This window comes from Budorcas taxicolor, chromosome 25 (genome assembly GCF_023091745.1).
Source record: "Budorcas taxicolor isolate Tak-1 chromosome 25, Takin1.1, whole genome shotgun sequence".
Classification (NCBI taxonomy): Eukaryota; Metazoa; Chordata; class Mammalia; order Artiodactyla; family Bovidae; genus Budorcas; species Budorcas taxicolor.
In genome coordinates, this window is record NC_068934.1 from 43,873,832 (window position 1) to 43,900,236 (window position 26,405).

The 26,405-nt window shown below is 60.3% G+C and overlaps 1 protein-coding gene across 1 annotated transcript; it reads right to left on the bottom strand.

Annotated features, from left to right (window-relative positions):
- Positions 1–998: 998 nt before the first annotated feature.
- On the bottom strand, positions 999–22,170 carry ATG2A (autophagy related 2A). The gene is made up of 41 exons (XM_052662580.1): positions 21,916–22,170; positions 19,460–19,622; positions 19,189–19,341; positions 18,962–19,064; positions 18,418–18,553; positions 17,975–18,073; positions 17,582–17,678; positions 17,325–17,489; positions 17,079–17,219; positions 16,284–16,521; positions 16,054–16,198; positions 15,860–15,952; positions 15,265–15,423; positions 14,923–15,166; positions 14,487–14,583; positions 14,230–14,386; positions 13,389–13,531; positions 13,173–13,309; positions 12,921–13,078; positions 12,289–12,439; positions 11,953–12,152; positions 11,778–11,858; positions 11,442–11,548; positions 11,253–11,345; positions 9,600–9,670; positions 9,302–9,378; positions 8,423–8,593; positions 8,146–8,272; positions 7,845–8,059; positions 7,086–7,294; positions 6,716–6,851; positions 4,438–4,638; positions 4,148–4,249; positions 3,979–4,063; positions 3,747–3,882; positions 3,589–3,661; positions 3,354–3,436; positions 2,996–3,117; positions 2,700–2,854; positions 1,703–1,855; positions 999–1,613 (listed from the first exon to the last, which is right to left on the bottom strand). The coding sequence occupies exons 1-41, from the start codon at positions 22,084–22,086 to the stop codon at positions 1,377–1,379; spliced, it is 5,784 nt and encodes a 1,927-aa protein (XP_052518540.1). The 5' UTR covers positions 22,087–22,170; the 3' UTR covers positions 999–1,376.
- Between the last annotated feature and the right edge of the window lie 4,235 nt (positions 22,171–26,405).

A 26,405-nucleotide genomic window follows, 5' to 3' on the forward strand; every position in this document is an offset into this window, starting at 1 on the left:
CTAGGACAAAACTGCCCCACTCACTTAGGGCCCAGGTCCTCACCGAGGAGGGCCCACCAGGGACACAAAGCGGGTTGGGGGGCTTTGCTGACACCCCAGCAAGGTGAGCATTCTCTATGCCTCAGCTTCCCCATGGGCCCTCCCATCTCAGTGCAGTGCTCCTGGAGAACTGGGTGGGGAGGGACCCAATAGAGCGGCCCCTTCTTCCTTGTTCACCAGAGACAAGGCAAGAGGTGTGGGGAGGGGCGGGCAATAGCCATTTCCCCATCCCAAGTGTTTCTGTGCAAAAGTCACTGTCAGGCCCCCTTCCAGCCCGTGTTGTCCCCAGCGCCCCTCCCCCTCCAGGGTGGAGCTGGGACCCCAGGGCAGAGGTTCCAGTCACCTGAAAACCTGCTAAGGAAAGCAGGCGTGGCCCCAGAGGGCCCAGCCTTACAGGAATGGCCTTGACTGACCCTCGTGGTCCCTGGGTCGGCTGGGCAGATGACTGGGAGGGGCCTGAGGTTCAGAGACCAAGGGCGAGGCCTCGGCCCCCCTGGGGTCCTTCACAGTCCAACCCTTTGCTCGGGTCCAGTGCCCTCCCAGCGCCCCAGGGAGGGCTGGATTGGGCTTTTTGGGGGAGGGGCAAGAAACATAGTCTGGGTGAGGTGGGCTCCAAGGACCATTTCTCCTCTCCTCTCTACTCAGCGCCCGCCAGGTCACAAGTGGTGCCAGGGTGGCAGTCCCCCATGAGAGGGGCGAGGGGCCTAGCGCAGCAACAGGGCAGCGGAGGGGAGGAGCAGAGGCGGGCCGGCGGCTGGGTTCGAGGCCAGGGGCTGTGGGTGGGGTGGTGGTGGGCAGGGGGCTGTTCACCTGCCGGGTGGGTGGAGAGGGTGTGGCAACCCCTGGTGGTGAGCTGGGCGGGTGCTGGGTACAGAGCTGGGGACGGGGCGGTGCAGGTCGAGGCTGGGGCACTGCAGGTACACAGGGGGGCTGGCGGTGGGCAGTTTATTCCACGTCATGCAGACACTGACCCACACGCTCAAGGAGCTTAAAAATACATTGAGCCACACGGTGTCCGTGCCCCCATCTCCCGCCGAGACACAGAAAGACACTTGGCTGAGTGGGTCCGGGTCCGAGAGCCTCCATTCTGGAACAAGGCAGCGATGTGGGCCCAGGTGGTGGGGGTGCGCGGTGTCCCTTCTCCCGGGAGGAAAAGTGCAGAGACAGGGCCGAGGCCCCAGGCAGGGAAGGTCCACTCTCACAGCGGTGGGCAGCGGGTGGGCCCGTCAGGGTCCTTCCTGGTCCGTTTCTGAAGGCCTGGCCCATCCGGCAGGGGCCACAGCACTCCGGAGGTGCCCCTGGGCTGGCCGGCCGAGGTGGGGTCCTGGGGGCCGCGCTCAGTCCCGGGCCTCGTCCAGACGCCACTTCAGAGCATGGTCCTTGTGCGCGTCGGGGAGGATCTGGTTGCGCATCCCTCCCAGCAGGCTGGACGTGGCCTCAGTGGCCAGGATGAGGGGCTTCACCACGGTCGGGGGCAGCTGGCGGATGACGCCCCCCACGGCGCCGGTCAGCCCCTTCTGTTCGTGGCCCCGAGACGCCACCTCGCAGATGGTCTGAGCTGTGTCCAGGATGCCCTGTGGAGGCCAGCGGTCAGTGTGGGGGTTGGTGGCGGGGGTGTGGGTGTGGACGTGGGACGGCTGGGAGCGGGACTGGGCCTCCTTACCTCTCGAACCGTGTCGTAGGCCTTGGCCACGCCCTCCCGGAGGTCGGCGGGCTGCTGGCCCTTCCGCAGCCTCCGCACGGAGCGCTTGTCCTGCAGGGAGCGCGAGACGGGCGCCGCTGGGGACAGGATGTCATACACCGTCTCAGCTGTGGCCTGGGGGTGTGGGGGACAGCAGATGAGGAGACAGGACCAGGAGGGAGCCCACTACCCCCCGACAATCCCTGCCTCCCCCACAGCCACACTGTACTGTGCTGCTCCTGGGGTCCTGCCAAGCTCCCAGCCGCCAGGGCAGGGGGCTTTCGGGTGACCTCATGCCTCCTGAGGGGACTCCCTGCACGTCCTCTGGACCCACACCCCTCCTCCTGCCCATCTGGGAGCGCCACAGACACAGCCCGAGCCCAGCGCCTGCCCTCCCCAGCTGCTCCTCGTGAGCTCCAGGGGCAGCCCTGACAGAGACCTGGGTTCCCCTCTCCCTGGCCAGGCCACACCCCAGCTCACTGCCCTGGGAGGGCCTCAGATACCTGCTTATCCCTACAGCCTCCTCTCGAGAGATCCTGCCTGCCCCTCCCCAACTGCCCCGAGGATCTGCACACTCCCCCCTCACTTCTGAGGATGGACACAAACATCTGTCCATCCACCCGCTTCTACTCCAGACCCCAGGGCACTAATGTACAACTGCTCACAGGATAACCCCCGGGCTTCCCCCCCGGGCCTGGTGAAGCACAAGGGTCAATCTCTGGTTCACTCAAGAGAACCAGCCCTTCCCCCCCGTCAGGACAACGCCATGAATGGACACCTAGTGGGCTCTAAAGCTGGGGGCCTGACGCTCCCACACAGGAGCTGGGGGCTCCAGGCCAGTCACTTGGCCTCTTGTCTCTGTGATTGTTCCTCCTAAGATCTCACACGTCCAGACTGCCCATGCTCGGTAGAGCTGTAAGGAGGGAACTGGGCACATGGAGCAGAGCCTCCCCGCCCTGGACGCTGGGGGTCCGCTCACCTGGATAGCTTGCACCAGCCGGTTGCTGAGTTCCAAGGCGGCCGAGGCTGTGGACGAGCCAAAGGAGGCGGCGCCGCGCTGCAGTCCCCGCATGAGGCGGCCGTCCTTCCTGTACTGCTCGATGGGCAGCCACAGCAGGTCCCGGAACCCCTGGACTAGGGGCACAGGGTGGACAGAGATGCCCAAGGCCGCCCCCACCTACCCTGCTGCGGGAACTCGTCCACTTAACTCCCCAGAGTGGCTTCTAGGCTGCCCGAGTATGGCAGTTTCCAGAGCCTCCAAAGTCAGATACTCACAGAGCTGGACGACCGAGTGCATGGGGCCCACGCCCCCCAGCAGGCCGGGCAGCTGGTTCTTGCGGATGTCCTGCAGCCACTCGTTGAGTGCGTAACCCAGCACCTTGTCTACACCCAGGAGCCTGGGACGGGGCGGGGAGAGGAGGGCAGGGCGGGCAGGGCCTCTCACTGAGGGGGTCACAGGGCCAGAGGGAACCAAGGCACCCAACATACCCCGCAGCTCCACCCAGCCCTGTATGGAGGGACTGACTGAGCCCATTTCACAGAGGACAAAACTGAGGTGCCAGAAGCGTGAGGTCTTGGCCAAGGCCCGAGTCAGGAACAGAGAGAGGGCCCTGCGAAAGGCCTGGAGGCTCACCCATGCCGGCAGCAGAGCCGCTTTAGCTTCAGCTCGGAGCAGTTGAGCTGGGCCAGGCCGATGAGGAGACCTGCGAAAGTGCCCTGGGCAGGGGAGAGGAGCTGGAGTTTACACCCTGGGGCCCCGGGACCGGCCCAGCCCCACCAGAGCCACTAGAGGCTGACAGCGGCTGGTATTGCCTGGCCCCCTGGCCTCCTAAGGCCTTGGCAGGATGGAGACCTGACAACCCACTCACCACCTGGTCCATGGTGACGTGCTTGCCATGGTAATCCAGCCAAATGGGCACCTCAGACGTGAAGCGGAACTCTCTGGGTAGGGAGTGAGGAGAGGGTCCTGAGGTCACTGGCCTGGCCCCTTGCAGCCTGGCCCGGGGTCCCCAGCCCAATGCCCTACCTGAAGTAGATGGGCTGCTGCTCGGTGGGGGGGACGCCGTGCCTACCACCTGCGGCCTCCTGGGAGCTGGTGGTCTCCACACCCTCGGGCTGCCCTTCCTGGGGGCCGCTGGGTGGGACCGGGGTCTCAGGGCGAGCTGGAGGGGAGACAGCAGGGACAGACTGGGGGTGGGCCCAGGCATGGCGGTGAGGCAGGAGGCCCGGACCCTGCCCTCGCCGGCCCAGTTGCTCACCTTCGGCAGAGTTCTCTGCCGGGACCACGGGGTTGATGCTGGCCGCCAGGGTGGTGAAGAAGTCCCTGAGGAAGAGCAGGGCGTCCTGTGGGGAGTGAGGGGGTCAGACTCAGAGGCTGGGGGGTGCAGCGGGCTCGGCTCAGGCTCCGTCCCCACGCGGCCCGCTCACCTGATCCACGTTGAGCCGCAGGGGCAGCAGCGAGACACGGAGGCAGCACTCGGGGCCCCCCAGGTTGGTCACGGGGGCCACGTGCAGCGCTTTGACCTTGAGCTGAAGGCAGGAGGTGAGCTCTGGGCCCCGCTGGGCCTCAGGCACCCACACCCCCACCGCTCACCCAGCTGGTCCTGCAGAAGCTGCTCCCTCAGTGAAAGCCGCCTGGGCCCCCACCCTCTGGGACTCACAAATGGCTGGGGTGCCTGTATGTATGAGCGCATGCGGGGGGACCACGGGGCCCGTACCATGTTGGAGTGGGTGCGCCGCGGCATGCGCTCGCTCGTGTGGAGATACAGGAACTTGTTGATCTGGGAGGAGGCCAGCCGGTCGCGCACCTCCAGCTCCTGCACGATGAACACCTGACGGGACAGCGGCTGCTCCTCCAGCTCCCTGCCGGGGACGACCGGGCCTGGCTCTGCCGGGTACGCCTCGTGCTGGAAGCTCACCTGCAGGGCGCACGGCGGCCTGAGCAGGCGCTCCCCACACTCTCAGCCCTCCCCCGCTCCCCAGTCTCAGCCCCACGGGGCAGCCCCGTTCTCACAGCCCTCCCATCCCTGGAGGGGCAACGGCACCCCCGTCACTGTCGAGGGCAGACCCCGGTGCGGTCCTCCCCAGCACCTCTCCCTCGCTACGGCTGTCAGTCCTGCCTCCTCTATAATCCCCCCAGCCCCTCTGCACTGTCAGCTCCGCAGCCGCCCCTGGCCCCGGGGCTCCCGTTCCCCTTCCCTGAACACCCCCCACCCACCCCCGCTCACCCCCTCCAGCCCCTTCTCCTTCCACCCAGAGGAACCTTCGCAAAGTGTTTGCCCGCCCACCCCACGCCTGCAGGACTCCTCCCTGAGGCCTGGCCAGGCCGTGCTCTCCCTCCAAGCCCACCCTCAGCCCTTGCCCTTGATGTGCGGCACCCTGGCCTCTCTGCCCTTGACAGGTCAAAGCCTCTCTCAGCCACAGGCCCTTGGCCGGGCCTTCTCTCCCCATCACTCAGCGCTGTCATCAGCTCCCTGGCCTGTCTGGAGTCCGAGGTGCCCCTGCCACCCCTCTGAAGCACTTCTCAGCACCAGCGCCCTTGCGAGCTCGGGGGGTGGGTCTGTGCAGGCTCGCTCTCAGCAAGCGGCCCTTGACCTGGCCCTTGACCCAGCACCATTTCTCAGGCCAGCCTGGTCCGCTCTCTCCCTCATGGACACTCAGTGCAGCAGCCCATCCTGTGGTTCTTTCCGCTGTCCCTCTGGTAGAACCCAGAACCGCCCGTGGTCTTCAGGGCCTACGCAGCCTGCCCGGGGTCGGATCTCCGGCCTCGTCTCCTACTGCTCCCCTCCCTTCTCAGCGGCAGTCCCGCCGGCCTCCTTGCTGGTCCCAGAACATGCAAGGGATGCTCCTGGCTTGTAGCCCTCGCGCTGTGCCCTCTGCCTGAAAACCTCCTGGCTCACTTCCTCACACCTTTGTGCAAAATGGCACATTTGCACGAGGACTTTCCAGCCCTCCCCAGTGCTCCCTGAGCCCTCTCTCTGTTCACATTCCCCAAGCACTTATCACACTTGAGTACATGTATATATAGTCTTTGGAGGCAGGCATGGCAACCCACTCCAGTACTGTAGCCTGGAGAATCCCATGGACAGAGGAGCCTGTCCACAGAGTTGGACACGACTGAAGTGACCTGGCAGACGCGCATGTGTAGTCTTATCAGGCTCCCTCTACTATGACACAGGGACAGGAAGGCAGGTTTCTATCTGCTTCGCTCATCGCTGCATCCAGCACTTAGAACAGCAGAGCAGCAGCTGACCGAGTGCACGACCCGCAGGTTCCGTGGAGTGAAGCGCTAGCTGAGCAGCGGGGAAGGGAGGGCCTGTTCTGGTCCCCCACCCAGTCTGCCTTCTGTGCCCGAGCCCCCCGCTCACCTTGCTGACCCCGGTCCCCACCCTGCCTCCTCTCCCCGAGCCCCCCGCTCACCTTGCTGACCCCGGTCCCCACCCCGCCTCCTCTGCCCGAGCCCCCCGCTCACCTTGCTGACCCCGGTCCCCACCCCCGCCTCCTCTCCCCGAGCCCCCCGCTCACCTTGCTGACCCCGGTCCCCACCCCGCCTCCTCTGCCCGAGCCCCCCGCTCACCTTGCTGACCCCGGTCCCCACCCCGCCTCCTCTGCCCGAGCCCCCCGCTCACCTTGCTGACCCCGGTCCCCACCCCGCCTCCTCTGCCCGAGCCCCCCGCTCACCTTGCTGACCCCAGTCCCCACCTCGCCTCCTCTGCCCGAGCCCCCCGCTCACCTTGCTGACCCCGGTCCCCACCCCTGCCTCCTCTGCCCGAGCCCCCCGCTCACCTTGCTGACCCCGGTCCCCACCCCTGCCTCCTCTCCCCGAGCCCCCCGCTCACCTTGCTGACCCCGGTCCCCACCCCCGCCTCCTCTGCCCGAGCCCCCCGCTCACCTTGCTGACCCCGGTCCCCACCCCGCCTCCTCTCCCCGAGCCCCCCGCTCACCTTGCTGACCCCGGTCCCCACCCCGCCTCCTCTCCCCGAGCCCCCCGCTCACCTTGCTGAGCTGGATCTCCATAAGGATGTGGTGCTGCCTCCCACTGCCCCCCTGTGCACGCCAGGAGTTCTGTGGCCGGTTGGGGCCGGAGCTACGAGAAGGGGAACTCCGGGGGCCTGAGAGGCTGACCCTTGCCCTGGGCAGAGGAACAAGGAACGAGTTGACTCAGAGGGAACAGCCTTCCCACGTTCCCTCTGGGGCCAGAGATCCTCCCCCTGGGAAGTTGGCGGGGCATGGGGAAGAGGAAGACTTAAGGCCAGAAGATGAGGCTTGGGTTCAAGGTCACCAGCTGCCAAAGGTCAGAACTGGACCCCAGCCCGGGCCCCATCTCCTGGGGGCCCCACTGCCACCCGCACCCGCTCCTTCTCACCTGTGGCCAGGGTGGGGGCCAAAGTCTCGGCCACCATAGAGGTGCCAGACGAGGGAGATCTCACGCAGCACCACTCGACTGCTGGGCACGGGGAAGTGGGCAGGTGCCCGCAGCAGGTCCGTGCTGCCCAGTGGCTGTGCAAAGTGCCCGTCCTGCACTACAATGGGGCCTGGGTGCAGCTGCGTCACCACGGGCTCCCCGTCGGCGGGCTGCAGGGAGGACACCACGTGAGCACGTGGGCACAGCAGCTCCCCTGGTCCAGGCCGCTTGTTTCCCCCATCCTCACACCCCTCTCCCCTATTTCACAAAAGGGGGTCTCACGGGCCGTGACCCAGAGGGGCCTGAGTGCCCCGTGCTCCTGCCAGCCCTGCCTCCCTGAACTAAGGTCTAGCTTGCGTGCGACAGTGAGCTCAGGCATTCCCACTGGCACCGGGCGGCCAGGAGGCCAGCACCCTCACAGCGAATGGTTCTCCTCCCCTTCCTGCTATCTGCCCTGCTCCTCTCCCTCCCGACCCTCAATGTCCCCACCCCTCTGCCCTGGACACCATGCCTTGTCACTTCCTCTGGACCTCCATCAACTTCTTCCAAGCCCACAGTGAGGGCTGCCTCCCCAGGGAGCCCTTCTCAGCTCTACCTGTGGTTTCAACCCTCATTCCCGCAGATGGAGACCACCTCCTGCCTCTCTCACAGTGGGAGCTCTAGTTGGGCCCCGAACTGAGCACCCTCTTCCTGGCCCTGCCCAGCCTGCCCACCACACACCAGGATGCCCAGGCCAGGAGCGTCCAGGATGCAGAACTCATCGCTGTCCAGAGTGTCTACATCCCCCTCCTCTTCCTTTTCAGCTTCTTTGGCCCTGGAGCGGGACCCCAAGCTGCCAGTGGGGGCCCCAGCAGCGGGCGAGGGGGGTTGGGCCCCACTCCGTTCTCCGGGGAACAGGTAGACTGACACTGGAGAGGCCTGGAAGAAGGGGCTGCCTGTGGCGGAGAGAGGGGCCGGTTGAAGGGGCAGCCTGGTGCGGGTGCTGACTGCATCTGCTGACCCCACCACACCCTGACCCCACCTGAGGCCTGCGCCAGCTCCCGCAGGCTGCGCTCAGTGTCCAGGAGGGCGTCCGTCAGGTCCCGCTGGTTGATGAGGGCCGTCTCCACCGGCGGGCACGAGGGCAGGGAGGCGGGGCTCTCTGAGAGCTGGGCCGGGCAGCGGGGCACTGGTGAGCTCGAGTTAGGAGGGAGGGGCAGGCCCCAGGGCCCTGGTGGGGGCCGCGGCAGGGGCGGGGCCTGGGCGGAGCTCCGGGAGCGCCTGGGCGGAGCTCCGGGAGGCGTGGGGCCAGGCCTCACCTGCACCTTCTGGCCGGCGATCTCCGTGGGGCTGGGCGGCCGGGGTGGGGGGTGCAGGTCCCCCGCGCTCGTCAGGTACTGCAGCAGGTTGATCAGCAGGGCGCAGGAGTCAGCGCAGCTGTGCACGTGCATCGCATTGTTGGAGCAGCGCAGCTCGAACAGCGGCTGGCTCTGCGGGGCGGGGCAGGGCAGGGCGGGGGTCAGCCCTGGGATGGTCAGTCAACAACCCACTGGACACATGGGCACACTCAGCCTGAGGGGAAGAGGGGCTTTGCCCAGGGCTGTCCGAGGAGGCACGGGCGCTCTTCTGTGCCTCCAGGCTCCCGAGTCCTGCACCTCAGCCCGGTGAGCCGGGGCCTGTGGTGGGGGTTTAGTTGCTCAGTCGTGCCTGACTCTTGGCGATCCTATGGACTGTAGTCCACCAGGCTCCTCTGTCGAAGGGCCTTTGCAGGCAAGAATACTGGAGCGGGGTGCCATTTCCTTCTCCAGGGGATTGTCCCCACCCAGGGATTGAACCTGGCTCTCCTGCATTACAGGTGGATTCTTTACCAACTGAGACCCCAGGCCTAGTAACTGTCTTTTACAGACAGGGAAATCAGGGACCCCCAAGGGCTGCCTCCTCAGGTCCTGCTCTTTCTGGGCTACAGCTGCCTTGTGCTGGTGGGGTTCCTACGGAGGGATGTCTGCCTAGGGCCGGACCCTTCCCAGGAGGGCGGGTAACCACAGGGGAGGGCTACCAGGGACTGTGACCTGAGCCCAGGCCCCGGGGCAGAAGCAAAAGAGAGCAGGCCGGGGACAGTGATGCCCTGAGGCTCTGTCGCCCAGATACCTGCTCTGGCTCCGGGGACCTGGGTAGACCCTGGGCACAGCCACACTCACCAGTCTGTCATCAGTGTTCCCCTTCCAGGTTTTGATCACAAGTTCCAGGAGGTCAACGTCCACGACGCAGACATAATCTGAGGCAGAAAGCAGAAAAGGGCCCTGTTGCCTCCTCCTACCCAGCCCCAGCCCTGGTGGGAGAGTCTAGGGTTTGAGTGGGTACCGCCCTGGTGTGCGTGAGTGTGTCTGTGGGCGCTGAGAGCCTGACCAGCAGCTGGGGGAGGACATCTGGCTGCTCTGGGGGTGGCCAGGCCACAGTCCCTCGGAGGGGAGGGAGCCCAGCCTAGGCCCTGCCCACCTCGCCGCAGATCCAGGGTCTCCATCTCACACTTGTCGGACAGGTACAAGGCGGAGTCGTCGAGGATGAACCTGGCGGGGAACAGGGCTGAGAAGGGCCGGGAGCCGCTGCAGGGCCGCAGCTCCTAAGAAGGTGGGGCTCACAGAGACAGGCAGAGGGGCCCTAACAGGGCGTCCCAAGCTGACAAGAAACTAGTGCTGGCCCTTCTCTGGCCTCAGTGTTCTTGTCTGTACAATGGGGAGACCACAGGCCCAGCCAGCAGGCACTCAGGAACACTGGGCAGCATTTCTCTTCCTGCATATCTGTCCAGCTCGTCCACCTCACCTGGAACTCACAGCAGCCCTGGGAGGGAAATGTCCTGCTTTCCCCCTACTGCTTCTAAATATGTAAGAATAAAGCTAATCTCAGATTCTGAGAACAGAACCTGGGCCCTCCCAATCTGTGGGTTCTGCTTCTGAGGACTCAACCAACTGCGGATCAAAAGTATTTTTTAAAAAATCCATTCTTGGTCAGGGAACCAAAACAAACAAACAAACAAAAATTTAGAAAGTTCCAAAAAGCAAAACTTGAATTTGTTGCATGCTAGCAACTACTTACGTAGCATTTACAATGTGTTGGGGATTAAAAGTAATCTAGAAATGACTTAAAGAATATGGGAGGATGTGCATGGGATACACGCAAATGTTGCACCCTTTTACATAAGTAACTTCAGGGCCCCTGAATTTTGGTGTCACGAGAGGTCCTGGAAGCAATCCCCTGCAGATACTGAGGGATAGCTATCCATCTCCTTCCAGTCTTTTCTGTGAAGACACGGAGATGTATACAAACACACCCACAAAAATCTTAAAAAAAAAAAAAAAAAAATATATATATATATGGCTTTGTATCTTGTTTTTTTTCAGTCAATATTATATGATGGAATTTTTCAATGTTACTCTTAAATTTGACTTTAATGGTTGGGTAGGCCATGTTTGGGTCAGGAAAATCCACTGGAGGTGGGCATAGCAACCCAATCCAGTGTTTTTGCTTGGAGAATCCCATGGACAGAGGAGCTGGACAGGCTACAGTCCATGGGGTTGCTAACAGTTGTAGACAAATGAAGTGACTGAGCACAAGGCCACGTTTACTGACTGAGGTCGTAATCTGGGGTCACATAAAGTGTTTACAAGGTTTGGCTATTTTAAATTATACTACGGAGGCTTTATATTTCACCCTTCTTATCCTTTCTTTTTGGCTCTTCCCTGGTGGCTAAGAGGTTAAAGTGTCTGCCTCTAATGAGGGAGACCTGGGTTCAATCCCTGGGTTGGGAAGATCCCCTGGAGAAGGAAACGGCAACCCACTCCAGTATTCTTGCCTGGAGAATCCCATGGACAGAGGAGCCTGGTGGGCTACAGTCCATGGGGTTTTATCCTGAGGACGACCTCCAGAAGTGAGATTATCAGGCAAGAGCTCAAACGCTCTGCCTCAGAGGTCTGACTGCCTCTAGGCAGGGGAAACCTCCTCGACTTCCTCAGAGAGGGATCACTCAGATGCACAGAAAGGCTCAGACTGGCCTGAGGACACGGAGCGGGCATGTGGGACCCTGGGGCAGGGGCAGCTACAGCCGATTTGGGGTGGGATGGACGGGGGGCTTGGGTAGGAGGAGCTGCATACCTGAGCAGGAAGGTAGCGGTGTCCATGACGATGTTGCTGGAGAGGGTGAAGGTCTCAGCAGTGACAAGGACACGTACGGGGAGGTAGAGGGGCCTGGGAGGGAAGGGGTCACGTTTGGGCTGGGGCAGCTTCCTTGCTCATGAGAGCCTGGCCCCAGCCCCAGGCCCCCAGGCCCCTAAGCCTGGGTACCTGTAGTCCATGGCACAGGAGAACAGGTGGACGTGTAGGATGGTGATGACCGTTGGAGGCAGGTAGCCCAGCACTGGGTCATCCAGGACATCTAAGAACTCCAGTAGCTTTGGGGGCCGGAGGAGAGGTACATGAGGGTGAGGGAGCTTCTTTCTTCCCCAACCCCCAACCCCAGCCCAGCCCCCTACTTGGGCCCACCAGCTGTCCACCACAGCCTGGCCCAGGGGCTCTACCCACGAGCCAGCTCCAGTCCAGGGTCAGCTCTGGCCCAGCCCCTGCCCTCGCGCCTGCCTCACCCAGGCCTGGAGACCTGCCCGCTGCACCCCGTTGGCTCACCTGGGAGTGCCAGCTCTGCTCTGGCAGGGCCATACGGTGGCGCAGGGTGGCCCTGTGCAGCCGCAGGGTCACCAGGAACTCCTGGAGGGCAGGGCAGAGTCAGCACGGGAGCCCCAGGGACCTGGGAGGCAGAGCCCTGACCAAACAGGTGGGCCGGAAGCAGGCGGGCCTGTACCTTGACGTTCCTGTGGGGGTCCAGCTGGATGCGCACCGCGGTGGACAGCATGTGGGGGCCCCGGCCCTGGCCTCTGCGGCCCGAGGCTCCTTCCTCAGTCACCCCGTCCTCTGATGGGTAGATGGTCCGGGCCAGCTGGGCCGGGGGAGCAAAGGCGGGCAGCTCCAGGCGACTGGGCAGTGGGTAGTCATCCATGGCCGCTGGGGAGGTATCTGGTGAGCTACCCTGCCCAGTTGGTGGACGACCCACTCTACCCAGGGCACACATCCCTCCCGAGAGACCACCCCTGACCATGGACCCCTGGGACCCACAGCAACTGGCCCCCAGCCCTCACACCTCGGTGGTAGAGCGCTGCCTTCTCCGCTTCCAGGCAGAAGTAGCCAAGCCCCGGCTGGCCTCTGTACTGAGAGACGCTGAAGATGGTTCCTTGTTCCACGTCCAGCACCAGCTCCCCATGGGCGCCCTCCAGCCGCTTCCCACACTCGTCCTGCAGACAGAGCGCGCAGCCTGGCCTCAGAGGCTTTACTCGGCAGCCCCCACGCCCTCAGGGTCAGGGGGCCTCCAGAGCCCTGGTCTGACTAGGATTGGCTCTGGCCGCTCTCCAGACTGCTGCAGATCCGGGGCAGCACCCAGAGGAGAAGGGTCACCCTCCCTGTCTACCTCAAAGCATCGGATGGTGCCTGCTCGGACCCCGAGCCTTACCTAACCCTAACCCTGAGTGCCTTACACCCGGCAGGTGCTAGTAAGCGGCTGACGGGGCATGATGGGATGGGTGGGGTGGCATGGGTGGGTCGGAGGGGCAGGTGGGTGCTAATGGCTGGGCAGGCCACACTCGGACCCCAGTGGGGCTTCTGTTTCACACATTCCCAACTTGGAGCAGCTCACACAGGCCTGGTTTTCCTGGCAGTGGGGGCTCTGGAGTCGGGGGTCCCTGCTCCTGGGCTGTCGTCACCTCCTCTATGCCTCACCTTGGTCTCACAGTGGGCGGTGATCCGGCCCTTCAGCACCGTCACCAGTGCAGAGAAGGTGCTCTGGGAGCGAGGGCTCCGGGACTCACGGGCAAGGGGCTGGGGGGCACCTGACGCCCCCACTGAGAAGTGGGTATCCTCGTCGTCCGAGTCCGAGTCTAGGGTGAGGTTAAGGAACTGAGTGGCAGGGAGGCCTGGAGGTGGGGGGAGGGTCTGCCACAGCCCCCAGGGCCCCTGGAGCACCCTTCCTACCCAGCCTGAGGGCAGACTTGCACATCTTGAAGCTGTCGTGCCAGAGGCCCGAGGCACCTGGGCAGCCGGCGGCGGGAGTGGGGGCGGGGGCGGGGAGCAGGTCTGCGGGCTCCCACATGAGCAGGTCGTTGTTGATCCTGAGAGGACGGTGAGACCACGGCAGTGAGGGGGGCCCAGCCCAGGCCCTGGCCACCCCCCTGCCGCCCACACCATCACCTATTGTAGAGGCTCTCGTAGACCTCCTTGCTGGGCAGGAAGACATGGGCGGCGGGCAGGATCACTTCCAGGCTACAGTGGGACAGCGCCAGGGCCCGGTTCTGAAAGGTCCTCATCTCCTCAGGGTCTCCAGGGATCACCATCTTGCAGGGGGAGGGACGAGGGCGGGGAGAGCAGGGAAGGGGATGCGAGAGAGGTCAGGGCCTGCCGCCAGACTTAGAATCTGCTTCCTGAATGCCAACTGTCATTCACACGAGCCTCCTCTGCTGGGATGTATGACAGCCATCTTCAGGCTGGTCTGAAGGACTGACAGCATGTGAACCCTGCTCCAAGGGGCCTCATGTATGTTACCTCCTCTATCCCCACGGCAGGCCCCACGGAGGGGTCATTACACCCACTCTCTGGAAGTAGAAGCTCATCTGTTGTTCACTTTCTAGGCGGTTGGACAATCCCGAGATGACAGCCACCAAGTGGCAGAGCCTGTATTCGAACCTAAGCCGTTTGGACCAGAGGCCAGGCGCTTAACTGCCTCTTACTCAACCCTTAGCACCTTCAGAGAAGAGGACCCCGGGGCCCAGACGTCCACTGCTGAGAAATGGCTGATGGGACGGGGTCACAGCCGTCCCACCAAGGCCCGTGGCCCAGGGCGCTGCCCTCGCCACGGCCCTCGCTCTCGGGCCCCACAAGCTGCGGTGTTTCTGACTCTTCACTGACGAGACAATGGAAGACATGGAATTCTCGCTGGCACTGAGTCACGTTATCTGGCCCTGCAGGTGGTCTTGTCTCCCTGGCCCACAGCCACCAAGTGGCTCCCGAGAGACTCAGAAGGCCTGGACCTCACCTCTTCCGTCTCGTACATGGTCCTCTTGGAGGAGAAGGGCGAGGGCTCAGGCTCCCGAAGGTCGCACAGGTTCTCAGCCGACAGCTCCAGATCCTCTCCCTTCTCCGGGGCCACTTCCCACTGTGCGTTGAGCTGGGGGTTGAGGGTCACCACTACCCTGCCAGGGCACAGGCCAGTCACTGGCCTGCAGGGCCTCCCGCTGCCCTCGGAAGCAAAGCCCTCCTCTCCTGTCTGCTCCTTCCAGAGCCCCGACTTACTGGGGCAGGAAGTACTTGTGCCCAGGGCTCTTGGGATCCAGAGCTTTGGAGACCCGCAGGCAGGGGACGGGCGGCTTCTCTCCATCTTCATAGGTGACTGGAGGGGATGGGGAGGGGTGGAGGTCGTCACTGCCACCTTTTCCCATCTCTTCCTCAATACCAGGTGGGTCAGTGGGGGCCTGGAGCCTTGCCCACGACAACTGTGTTTTATTGTTTACGGACCTGTGCCCTCCACTGCACCCACATTCTGCCATGGTCCTGGGATAAACGGTCCATTCTGCCCACTGCAAGAGGAGCCCGGGGAATGGAGGGCGCCTCACAAAGCAGATGAGGCCTGGACCCCACTCATGACCCAGCCCCTCCCGGGGCCCCAAGTCCCCCTCTCTCAGAGGCCTCAGCCCCCTGCCCAAGGGGTTGTCTCCTGGGGGAGTCTTACCATGCAGGTCAGAGCAGGTAAGTTCCAGGCGGGTGGGGGCTGGGGGACCAGGCCCACTGCTCAACTCTGACTGGAACTGGGGCTCAGTCAGCTCCAGTCTCAGCTGCTCAGCCCGCACGGCCCGGCCTGCCCAGGGGTCCCGCTCAGGCCGCAGGTCAGCGATAGGGAAGCGCAGCTGCAGTGTGGCCCGGGGTGCTGAGAGCCGCACCAGCGTGTGCTGCTCGGCTGCCAGCGGGGGCTCTGTCTGCGGGGGGAGAATCAGAGCTGCGGCAACCCCCCGACCCCCGTGGTCAGGAGCGGGAGGATTCGTGCCCCGCTCTCCACCCTGGTTGGGCCTCTCACCAGCAGGCCCGCAGGCAGCTCAGGAGGGGGTGTGGTGGCCTGGAGCAGCAGGGCAGCGAGCCGGTCCAGGGCCCCCAGTTCCACATCCGCCTGGAAGTCGGCCAGGTCCAGGGCCAGTTCTGAGTGACAACGGCAGGCAGGTGGGCGCCGGGGCCGGCTCTGAGGGGGAGGGTGCTCAGGTCAGCGAGGGCCGTGTGGCGGGGTAGGTGAGGGCAGGATGGGCAGGGGTCCCCTGAGCGAAAACAGGAAGAACACAGAGCCCTCCCAAGGTGTGAGGAGACGAGTTCGGGGAAGGACCCAGGAGGGGAGCAGGGTGTCACGGCCTGCTCGAAGCAGACAACCATGCCGCCCAGAACCTACCACCCTCAGCCCTACGGGCTGGCAGGGCTTTGCCATGAACCAGGAGAGGGGCTGAGAGGGTGGCATGCACGTGGCCCAGAGGTATTTCAGGGCTCCGGGGTGGGGGTGTGCTCTGGATGGAGCACAGGGACTGGGGTGGGGGTGGGGGCAGAGAGGCACCCGGGGAGGCCGGTGGGGGGCAACACCCACAGCAAACAGCCAGGGGCCCCAGGCCTGGAGGCGGGGGGGTGGCTACCTTGGGCACCCGGCGCAGGGTCTGCGTGTGGCGCAGGTGAGCGCAGGGCTGAGCCGAGGCCTGGGGTCGCAGGCTGTTGGGGAAGCTCAGGATCTGGGCAGGGACGGGGAAGATGGTGGGGTCAGGCTGAGCCCCTGCACCCACCCTCGCCGCCAGGCCCGGGCACACTGCACGCACAGGCTGTCAGCCCTCACCTCTGCGCACTCAGGCTCCAAGGCGCCCCTGGGCCACAGGCACTCTAGCACCTCCAGCTGCCCGAAGTGCATTTCTGTGCTGGTGACCCGCCGGCCCCTGCTTGTCTGCAGCTCCCAGGACAGCTGCACGGCAGCACCCGTTAGCCTATGGGGAAGAAGCCGGGCGTCAGAGGGGGGACTTCAGGGGCTCGGGGAGTCCCCTCATGCTCAGGCCTGCCTTGGGCTTGTACCGGACATGGCTGCAAGGACAGGCCCTCTGGAAGCGCGGTCGGAGACGGTGCAAGTCATGGGAGCCGAAGGACCCATCCACGGTGGCATCAAATTCGGCAAAAAACTGGGTGGTGAGGTCAGGTGGTCCAGAAGACGGGGCAGACGTCTGAAGCAAGGTCAGGGTCACACCCCCCAAGGTCATCTTCAGCAGCGAGTCGGGGCGCAGGGTGTTTGAGGGGGGCACTGGGGCTGTCCTGCCTGAGAGGATAAAGGCTTCACCAGAGGCTCCCCAGAGCTCGTGGGGACCCCAGGTCAAGTCACAGTCAGACACTTGGGCTCAGGGCTGGGAGAAGCCTTGGCCGAGGTGAACCCTGACTCCGACCGGGAGCTTGGCCAGGCAGGGGTGACACGAAGCCTCGTATGTCAGACACTGAGTCCAGGCTCGATTCAACCTGCTCAAGGAAACTGGACAAACTGGAGGTGATAAAGCACTTACCCAGTACCTGACACATATAAACCCTCAAACATACAGCCTGGTGGGGTCAGATCTTATCCCTCACGAGGGGAGAAACTGAGTCTCCAAGAGTTTAAGTACTTGGGCCAATGTCACTGACTCTACCGCCTGAGCCCCCGGGGAATCCCCCAGTATCACTGACTCTGAAATCCACGCTCTGTCCATCACTTTGCCACCTCCCCTGAGTGTTCCCCTAGAACCAGGTCACCAGTGGTGGACCCCCAGGCCTCCTGCACACACATAAGCAACATGACCCGACACGGTGCCTTCCTCTAGCTCTCCCTGACCTGGGATGACTCACCGGTTGTGGGGGCTTGGGCAGAGAGCCGGCGGGAGGCTGTGGTACTGTGCACAGAGGAGCCCAGGTCTACGTCGGAGAGCGAGAGCTCGGACACAGCTGAGGCCACACTGCTTGTGAGGCCCGCCATGGAGAAGAAGAGGTCTGTGGGCCAGAGGAAGGGGTCTCAGAGACGGCCGGGCTCGGCCCTCCGACCCCTGCACCCATACCGGACTCCCTAGCAGTTGCCAGGTCTAGCCCCGCACCCACCAGTGCCCTCTAGGTTGACAAGGGGGTTCGAGAGGGGGTCTGGGCTGAGGGGCTCAGTCCCAGTCCCCGCCTGCAGCTGCTGGTTCAGATCTTGTTCAATCAGCCACAGGTCTTCAGCGCCGAGCGGGCGGCTCTTGTTCAGCTTGTCCACCAGGCTCTCGGGGTCTGCCAGGGAGGACATGGCCTTGTGTCAGTCCTGTCTGCCTGCCCCTTCCCAGCCATCCTCCCCCACCCCCCAGACTACCCAGACGCCTCACCTGCAAGGCTCACAGCACCGAGCAGTTCCTGAAGCTGCTGGAGCTGCCGTGGGGTCAGGAGCAGGTGCAGGGAGCCCAGCTGTCCACACACCTCCAGCTGGGGGAGGAGCAAGCAACCATGGAGCTCACGCCAGCCTCTGCGGCCACCCACCTGCCCTCACCCGAGGAGGCAGCTTGCCAGCCGCCAGGCTGAGCTCGGCCACCAACTAGCTGTGCGACCCTGGCCCCAACTTGACCACTCTGAGCCTCTGTTTCCCTGTTTCCCCAGTTGCCTAGAAGGCAGTGAGCTCCCCTCTTCCAATGACCTCGCTCTGTGCCAGGGAATACCAGCTCTGCTCAGAAGGATTCTGAAATGGGGTATAATTCCTTGTCCCCAGAGGTCTGGGGACCCACCTTGGGGCCTGGGAACGCCTCATTCTGCTTCAGTTTCACTGTCAGCTCCAGGCACCCTGAGCAGCTGCCGATCTGCAAGGGCGGCTGTGGGGGTCCTTCCTGGGAGACGAGATATAGGAGAGGAGGGATCGAAAAGATGCGGTCAAGTGGCACTAGTGGTAAAGAATCCGCCTGCCGATGCAGGAGACGCAAGAGATGTGGGTTCACTCCCTGGGTTGGGAAGATCCCCTGCAGGAGGAAATGGCAACCTGCTCCAGTATTCTTGCCTGGAAAATTCCATGGACAGAGGAGCCCGGTGGGCTACAGTCTAAGGGCGCTCAAAGAGTCGGACATGACAGAGCACATACGTGGTTAGAAGGGGTGGAGAAAGGCAGGTGGATCAAGGGCCAGCAAGGACAGGGATTCGAAGGAGAAAGAGATTGTGAGGACCAGAGTTGGCCCACCTGCTGGGGGAGCTCTTCGAAGTGCAGGCGGACCCCCGCCAGCTGCAGCAGCTTGTGGAGGAAGGCAGGAGGCTGGTGCACATCCACCGGGGGCGCCTGGCTTGGGTCTCGCACCGCCTCATCGCAGTACTCCAGTCTGGGGAGTGGAGGATCAGATAGTGCCCGGGCCACCGCGAGCTGGGGTCCCCTGCCACGCACCATACTCTAGAAGTCTGGGGTCAGTGACGTCCGGCCTGCTGAGCTACTGCACTGCAGCCAGGCCATCCTGGAACTCCACGGCCAGCTCTTGCTCCTCAGACCCTCGGCGTGTGACCTGATCCTGGGGTCCCAGCACCCTGGCCCTGTGCCACCCAGCCCCTGGACACCACTCCAGGCTCCCAGCACGGTCCACCTCCCTCTGCCACGGCCACAGCCCAGGCCCACTCAGACTTGACCTGACACCTCCGAGGAGCCCGGGATGGGGAGGCAGGCAGGGCCAGGGCCATTCAGTAGCCCCTCGCTCCCCTCCCCATTCACACAGCCCACCTGCTTGGCCTGTCCTTACCTCTGCACATGGGCCTCCACTGCCACGCCACGCTCCCCAGTGCCCGGCGAGTGCTCCACCCTCACGACAGTATCTAAGAAGGTCACCTTGATCCTTCGCAGTACTGAGGGGTTGGGGGGGGGGGGTCTCAGGTCAGGCAGAGTAGTGAGGGCCGGACAGTTTCCCTGTCAGGCAGCAGGGTGCTGCCTGAGGTCCTTGTGCTAAGGGTCACGGAGGGGCCTACTCACCAGTCTCGATGGTTTGGGCGAACATCTCCAGTCCTTCCAGGGGCTGCGGTGGCTCAGAGGGCTCAGGCAGCCCGTCCCGCAGGCACTCCTGAGCCAGCTGCATGCTCGTGGTCATGCACGAGGCCCAGCTCTGTGAGTCGGCGGTCCCCGGCCCTGCAGGTAGGAAGAGGGTCTCAGGGAAGGCGGGCCCAGTCAGATCCTGGGTGCCCAGGCCCACTCCCACTGTCTGCTCCCCTCCCCCACCCCCACCTGAGCTTTACCCTGCTCTTACCTGGGCCCTGGCGGGGTTGTAAGGTGAGCTGGAGGCCTGACACGTGCACAGTGCAATGGTCGGTAAGCAGGGCAGCCCAGGGCACGGCCACTTCAATGGAGCCCACGAAGCCTTCCACCAGCTCCAGTGGCGACTCCATAGACTCCAGTACCTCATTCACAGACTGGGAGCAAACAGGAGACAAAGCCAGCTCAGGGAACTCCCAAACCCAACTGTCTCCCTGGCCACTGCACTCCTCACCAGGCCGTTCCACCTTGGAGAGCACTCTTGCTCTCCCATCCCTCCACGTGCTACTTACAAATCCTATCTTTGCTCAGCTGATCCCTACTCTTGGCTGCCCTATTACTGTACAGTCCAACACGCCCAGTCTTTCAAACCTGAGGACGCGGGAGCTGAAGGAGGAAGAGGAGGGAGCCAGGCAGAGGGGATGGAAGGGAGGGTTCCAGGCATGGGAACAGCACGTGCAAAGGCCCAGCCAAGACTGCCGCAGCCCACGTTCACCTGGACAAGCACAGGGTTTAAGGGGAGTGTCCGGGAGAGGCAGGCAGAGGCTGACCTGAGCTAGAGGAGGACTCCCAACTCCACCTGGTATAGCTGCACCTCTCTCTGAGGCACAAGGCTACAGCCTCCCATTACAAATAGATGGGCAGCCCCCTGCACCAGTCTGGGAGCTCCCTGGCTGCAGGAGCCCACCTGCCTTCGTGGTGTGACTTTAGGCACTGTGTGGTGCCACCCAGAGAGGGCCTCAGTAAACCTCTGTTGGATCCATGAAGAAAATACATGGCAGAACCAGAAGGTCCACAGAGATCAAGTGCAAATTCCTTACCCAGAGACCCAAGATGGGGAAACTTGAGGCCTAAACAGAAGGGACTTGTCTAGTCACCCAGTGTATTCTAGAAACTGAGATTGAGACCTGGGCTTTTCTCTTCCTCCTATCGCAGGGTCCCCAGGACCAGGCTTCTCTGGGGGTCCACAAGGTAGGGGCTGCAGGCCTAGCAGCTTGGAGAAGGGTGGGCATATTGGGAAATAATTTGCATTCCACCAGGGGTCAACTCCTCCCTGGAGGCTAGGAAGGAAAGCAGCCTAGCTAGGAGTCAATTCACTCCCCAGCCAGAGGGCAGGGCAGGTGGGAGTGTAGAAAGACTACAGGTTTGGGCCAGTTTAAGAGGCTGAGGTTAGAGGTCAGAAAAGGTCTTCTGCATGGGGATTCACAGGTAAGAAGTGTCACCAACTCTGGGCCTATGGGTCTCCTCTGCTCCACATTTGCTCAGGAAGGCCTGGTCTACCGTAAAGCCCAACTCTTCTTGCCCAGACTATATTGAGGTGAGGCACACTGTCTGCTTCCCTAGAAAACTGAGAAGCCCCTGTCCTCATGGCGGCTTCCCTGGTGGCTCATTTGGTAAAGAATCCACCTGTAATTCGGGAGACCCGGGTTCGATGGCACCCACTCCAGTATTCTTGCCTGGGAAATCCCATGGACAGAGCAGCCTGGCTGGCTACAGGAGGTGGTCCATGGGGTCGCAAAGAGTAATATACAACTTAGCGACTAAACCACCAACCACCACCTGTCCCCTTGCCCACCCCTGTCGCTCTGGACTTGAGGCCTGACCCAGTGCCAGCCCTGGTCTTTCGCCTCTACGGGGAGGCTCCTTTGCAACTTCCCAGGTCAGCTGTACCATGAGTCACAGCTCTTTACCGCCCCCAGCCTCAGGCCTCTGACCCAGACCTTATTCCTCTCTGCTTGCCCAGAATCTCTCTCCTTTCTGCCTCAGGCCAGACCTCTCCACCTTTCCTCCAGGGCTTTCCTCTAGGTGATGCTAGATGCTGATGTCCAAGCCCCTCCCCAAACACCCATTCGGTCCATCCCACTCTCCCCAAAGCAGGAAGTAGGCAGCAGTGGCAGTCACACAAAGTGTTGATCAACAAGGGTGCTGACGCGGTTGCTGACATCCATATCCGGAGATGAACACCACCCACTGAGCCTGGGACGTGGGGTCAGGAGGTCAGGGCACCTTTCCCACAGGTGCCCACAGCAGGGTCCTGGACCCCTTCCAGACTTCCCCAACCAGCTGTATGTCCCAACTCTGCCACATCCGTGGCCTGGTCCCACCAGAGCCCCCTAGTTCCTGCAATCCCTCCTCACCTTCTCCTTAGCCCCTTGACAACACCCTCAACTCTGGCCCCCAATTTGATACGCTTATCCTGTCACTCTCCAGAGAAGTGACATCCGGCTCCCCAGCCTCAGTTTCTCTTCCTGCGAAGAAGAGGCAGGGACCCCTTCCCGTCTAGCTTCTGGCTCTGGACGCGACTGGCTGGGGTCCCTCTGACCCCTGGAAAGGGCCAGACACCCAAGGCCTCTCCACTCCGGTGCCTGGTCCCTTAGGTCAACCCTTTCGCAGGCAGCCTCAGGCCGCTGAGCCCCCCGAGTCTGACCCTTCCCGGGTTCGGATCCTCACCCAGATCTCCAGATGTATATCCCGCAGGGCAACGCTGCCCTTGTACAGATCCAGGCTGAGCTGGTCCAGGCTGAGGTGCTCCTGGAAGAAGTGACCCAAGTAGTGGTGAAGCAGGTAGCGGCAAACCCGCTCTTTCACACAGTTCGACCACGGCCACAGCCATCGTGACATCTCGGGGACCGCCGGGCCCGGGCCGCTTCCACTCGCCGCCTGCCAGCGTTCCCCGTCCGGTTGTGCTGTTCACTAGAGCCCCCGGCTCACCCCGCCGCTTCTCTTAGGGCCAGGCCGCACCCCCCCGGACGCCCGACCACGCCCCCCACGCTCACTGCCATTGGTCACTGCAAAGGGCGAGGCCTACTGATTGGCTGCGGGGGCGGAGCCTTCAGGCGCGAAAAAAGGGACTGGGCTCCCAGTACGATATAGAACTCCCAATATTGATTTACGCTTGCGTATAAATTCTGTGTGGGTGGACCTTTAACCTCTCCTACGGGCTCCGGGAAGGCTGTAGCCTGAGGTGCCAGCCCTTCAAAGGAATGCGCATGTGCCAACTCGTCCAACTGGTACTTGAGGTGGTTGAAGAGAATTTAAAGGGACAGTGTCCCATTAAACTTAGTAAAAGCTTTCTAGAGGACTACTTAGTGTCAGAGCCCCAGCACTCATCTCTAGAAACAATTAACTGAAAACATTTGCATTCTGAGCATTACTTTGCTAGCGTGTGAGATGCTTTTGAACTGTGGTGTTGGAGAAGACTCTGGAGGGTCCTTTGGACTGCAAGGAGATCAAACCAGTCAGTCCTAAAAGAAATCAGTCCTGAATATTCATTGGAATACTAAAAGCGAAGAAGAACTAAAGCGCCTCTTGATGAAAGTGAAAGAGGAGAGTGAAAAAGTTGACTTAAAAACTCAACATTCAGAAAACTAAGATCATGGCGTCTGGTCCCATTACTTCATGGAAAATAAGTGGGGAAAAAATGGAAACAGTGGCTGACTTTATTTTGAGGGGCTCCAAAATTACTGTAGATGGTGATTGCCGCCATGAAATTAAAAGACGCTTGCTCCTTGGAAGAAAAGTTATGACCAACCTTGACAGCATATTAAAAAGCAGAGACATTACTTTGCCAACAAAGGTCTGTCTAGTCAAAGCTATGGTTTTTCCAGTAGTCATGTATGGATGTGAGAATTGGACTATAAAGAAAGCTGAGCGCCGAAGAATTGATGCTTTTGAGCTATGGTGTTCAAGAAGACTCTTTGGAGTCCCTTGGACTGCAAGGAGAACCAACCAGTCCATCCTAAAAGAAATCAGTCCAGAACATTCATTGGAAGGACTGTTTCTGAAGCTGAAGCTCCAATACTTTGGCCACCTGATGTGAAAAACTGACTCATTTGAAAAGACCCTGATGCTGGGAAAGATTGAAGGCGGGAGGAGAGGGGGACAACAGAGGATGAGATGGTTGGATGGCATCACTGGCTTGATGGACATGCGTTTGAACAAGCTCCGGGAGTTGGTGATGGACAGGGAAGCCTGGTGTGCTGCAGTTCATGTGGTCGCAGAGAGTAGGGTACGACTGAGCAACTGAGCGACTGAAGTGATTTGCATTTTGCAAAACGCTTGACCTTTCTCTATCTCATTCCACCCTCACAGCAACCCTCTAATAGTCTCTAATGTAGAGACTATTGTAACCATTTTATAGAAAAGGAAACAGATTTATAAAGGTTGCTATGAGCCCACAATGAAGAAGGTCTCACCTGCAATGCTTGAGAGGAGATTAACGGATCTTCCCTTCTCTTTGTACTTGGTCAGGCGTCCAGCCTCTCTCCCTGTGATAATAATAATAACTTTTAATATCTCTAATCCTAAAATCCAGTAAAGAATGGATTCTAACCCCCCTGAGCAGGGGTTTATTATTTTGTACAGCCCTTGAACCAAGAATGTTTTTTACATATTAGAACAGTTGGAAATAACAAAAAGAAAGATTTCATGACCTAAATAGCGTATGAAATTCACATGTGTCCACAAATAAAGTTTTAGTGGAAGATATCTATGCTCATTTGATTAAGTACTCTAGGGCTGCTTTCTTTTTAAATTTTTTAACGAATTAATTTGGCTGTGTAGCTGCAGCACGTGGGATCTTCCTTGTGTCATGCAGCCCATGGATTCTCTAGTTGCAGTGCAAGCTTATTTGCTCTCAGCATTTGGGATCTTAGTTCCCTGACCAGGGATCGAACCTGTGCCCCCTGCCTTGCAAGGCGGATTCTTAACCACTGGACTAGCAGAAAACTCCTTGGGATTGCTTTCTTGCTACAGCAGAGTTGAGTACTTGAGATAGAGCCCTGCAAAGCCTAAAATATTTATTTTCTGGCCATTTATAGAAAAATTTGCCCACTCTTGCTTTACAGGTTTGGTCACACAAGATCCCTTACACCATTATGACTTAAGAGATACTCACAGGTAATTATAATCCCATTTTAGCCTTACAAGAGTGATGAACTCTGCTGCTGCTAAGTCAGTTCAGTCGTGTCCGACTCGGTGTGACCCATAGACGGCAGCCCACCAGGCTCCCCTGTCCCTGGGATTCTCCAAGCAAGAATACTGGAGTGTGTTGCCATTTCCTTCTCCAATGCATGAAAGTGAAAAGTGAAAGGGTAGTTGCTCAGTCGTGTCCGATTCTTCGCGACCCCATGGACTGCAGCCTACCAGGCTCCTCCGTCCAAGGGATTTTCCAGGCAAGAGTACTGGAATGGGGTGCCATCGCCTTCTCCAGAGATGAATTCTACTAAAATCTGAAACCAAAAGTTGGCCTGAAGCCCAAAGGTCAGGGATCTGGATTCCAATCCCAGCTCTGTGTGGCCTCAGGCAAGTCACTGTTCCTATTGGTGAGCCTGTTTTAATCCCTTTAACCTGGGGTTGGGTTCAGTTCAGTTCAGTTCAGTCGCTCAGTCGTGTCCGACTCTTTGCGACCCCATGAATCGCAGCACGCCAGGCCTCCCGGAGTCCACTCAGACTCACGTCCATCGAGTCTGTGATGTCATCCAGCCATCTCATCCTCGGTCGTCCCCTTCTCCTCCTGCCCCCAATCCCTCCCAGCATCAGAGTCTTTTCCAGTGAGTCAACTCTTCGCATGAGGTGGCCAAAGTACTGGAGCTTCAGCTTTAGCATCATTCCTTCCAAAGAAATCCCAGGGCTGATCTCCTTCAGAATGGACTGGTTGGATCTCCTTGCAGTCCAAGGGACTCTCAAGAGTCTTCTCCAGCACCACAGTTCAAAAGCATCCATTCTTTGGCGCTCAGCCTTCTTCACAGTTCAACTCTCACATCCATACATGACCACAGGAAAAACCATAGCCTTGACTAGACGGACCTTAGTCGGCAAAGTAATGTCTCTGCTTTTGAATATACTATCTAGGTTGGTCATAACTTTTCTTCCAAGGAGTAAGCGTCTTTTAATTTCATGGCTGCAATCACCATCTGCAGTGATTTTGGAACCCAAAAAATTAAAGTCTGACACTGTTTCCACTGTTTCCCCATCTATTTCCCATGAAGTGATGGGACCAGATGCCATGATCTTCGATTTCTGAATGTTGAGCTTTAAGCCAATTTTTTCACTCTCCTCTTTCACTTTCATCAGGAGGCTTTTTAGCTCCTCTTCACTTTCTGCCATAAGGGTGGTGTCATCTGCATATCTGAGGTTATTGATATTTCTCCCAGCAATCTTGATTCCAGCTTGTGTTTCTTCCAGTCCAGCGTTTCTCATGATGTACTCTGCATAGAAGTTAAATAAGCAGGGTGACAATATACAGCCTTGACGTACTCCTTTTCCTACTTGGAACCAGTCTGTTGTTCCATGTCCAGTTCTAACTGTTGCTTCCTGACCTGCATAAAGATTTCTCAAGAGGCAGGTCAGGTGGTCTGGTATTCCCATCTCTTTCAGAATTTTCCACAGTTTATTGTGCCACACAGTCAAAGGCTTTGGCATAGTCAATAAAGCAGAAATAGATGTTTTTCTGGAACTCTCTTGCTTTTTCCATCATCCAGTGGATGTTGGCAACTTGATCTCTGGTTCCTCTGCCTTTTCTAAAACCAGCTTGAACATCAGGGAGTTCACGGTTCACGTATTGCTGAAGCCTGGCTTGGAGAATTTTGAGCATTACTTTACTAGCATGTGAGATGAGTGCAATTGTGCAGTTGTTTGAGCATTCTTTGGCATTGCCTTTCTTTGGAATTGGAATGAAAACTGACCTTTTCCAGCCCTGTGGCCACTGCTGAGTTTTCCAAATTTGCTGGCATATTGAGTGCAGCACTTTCACAGCATCATCTTTCAGGATTTGAAACAGCTCAACTGGGTAGACAGCTCTTTACCTGAAGAGACTGAAGAACAGCCTCTGAGAGAATTGTTAGAAACACAAGGCAGGCCCCATTCTAGGAGGCCAGCTAATAAATAAGATGCTGCCCAGAAGATGCTTGTGGAATGAGTCAAGACATCTGCCTGACCCC

Excerpts from the sequence above, each read along its gene's own strand:
- ATG2A (XM_052662580.1), bottom strand. The coding sequence starts at position 22,086 with ATGTCACGATGGCTGTGGCCGTGGTCGAACTGTGTGAAAGAGCGGGTT. Across the intron at positions 16,199-16,283 it reads TGTCCTTGCAGCCATGTCCG|GCTAACGGGTGCTGCCGTGC; the intron begins GTACAAGCCCAA and ends TCTTCCCCATAG. Across the intron at positions 3,883-3,978 it reads GGCAGAGAACTCTGCCGAAG|CTCGCCCTGAGACCCCGGTC; the intron begins GTGAGCAACTGG and ends TCTCCCCTCCAG.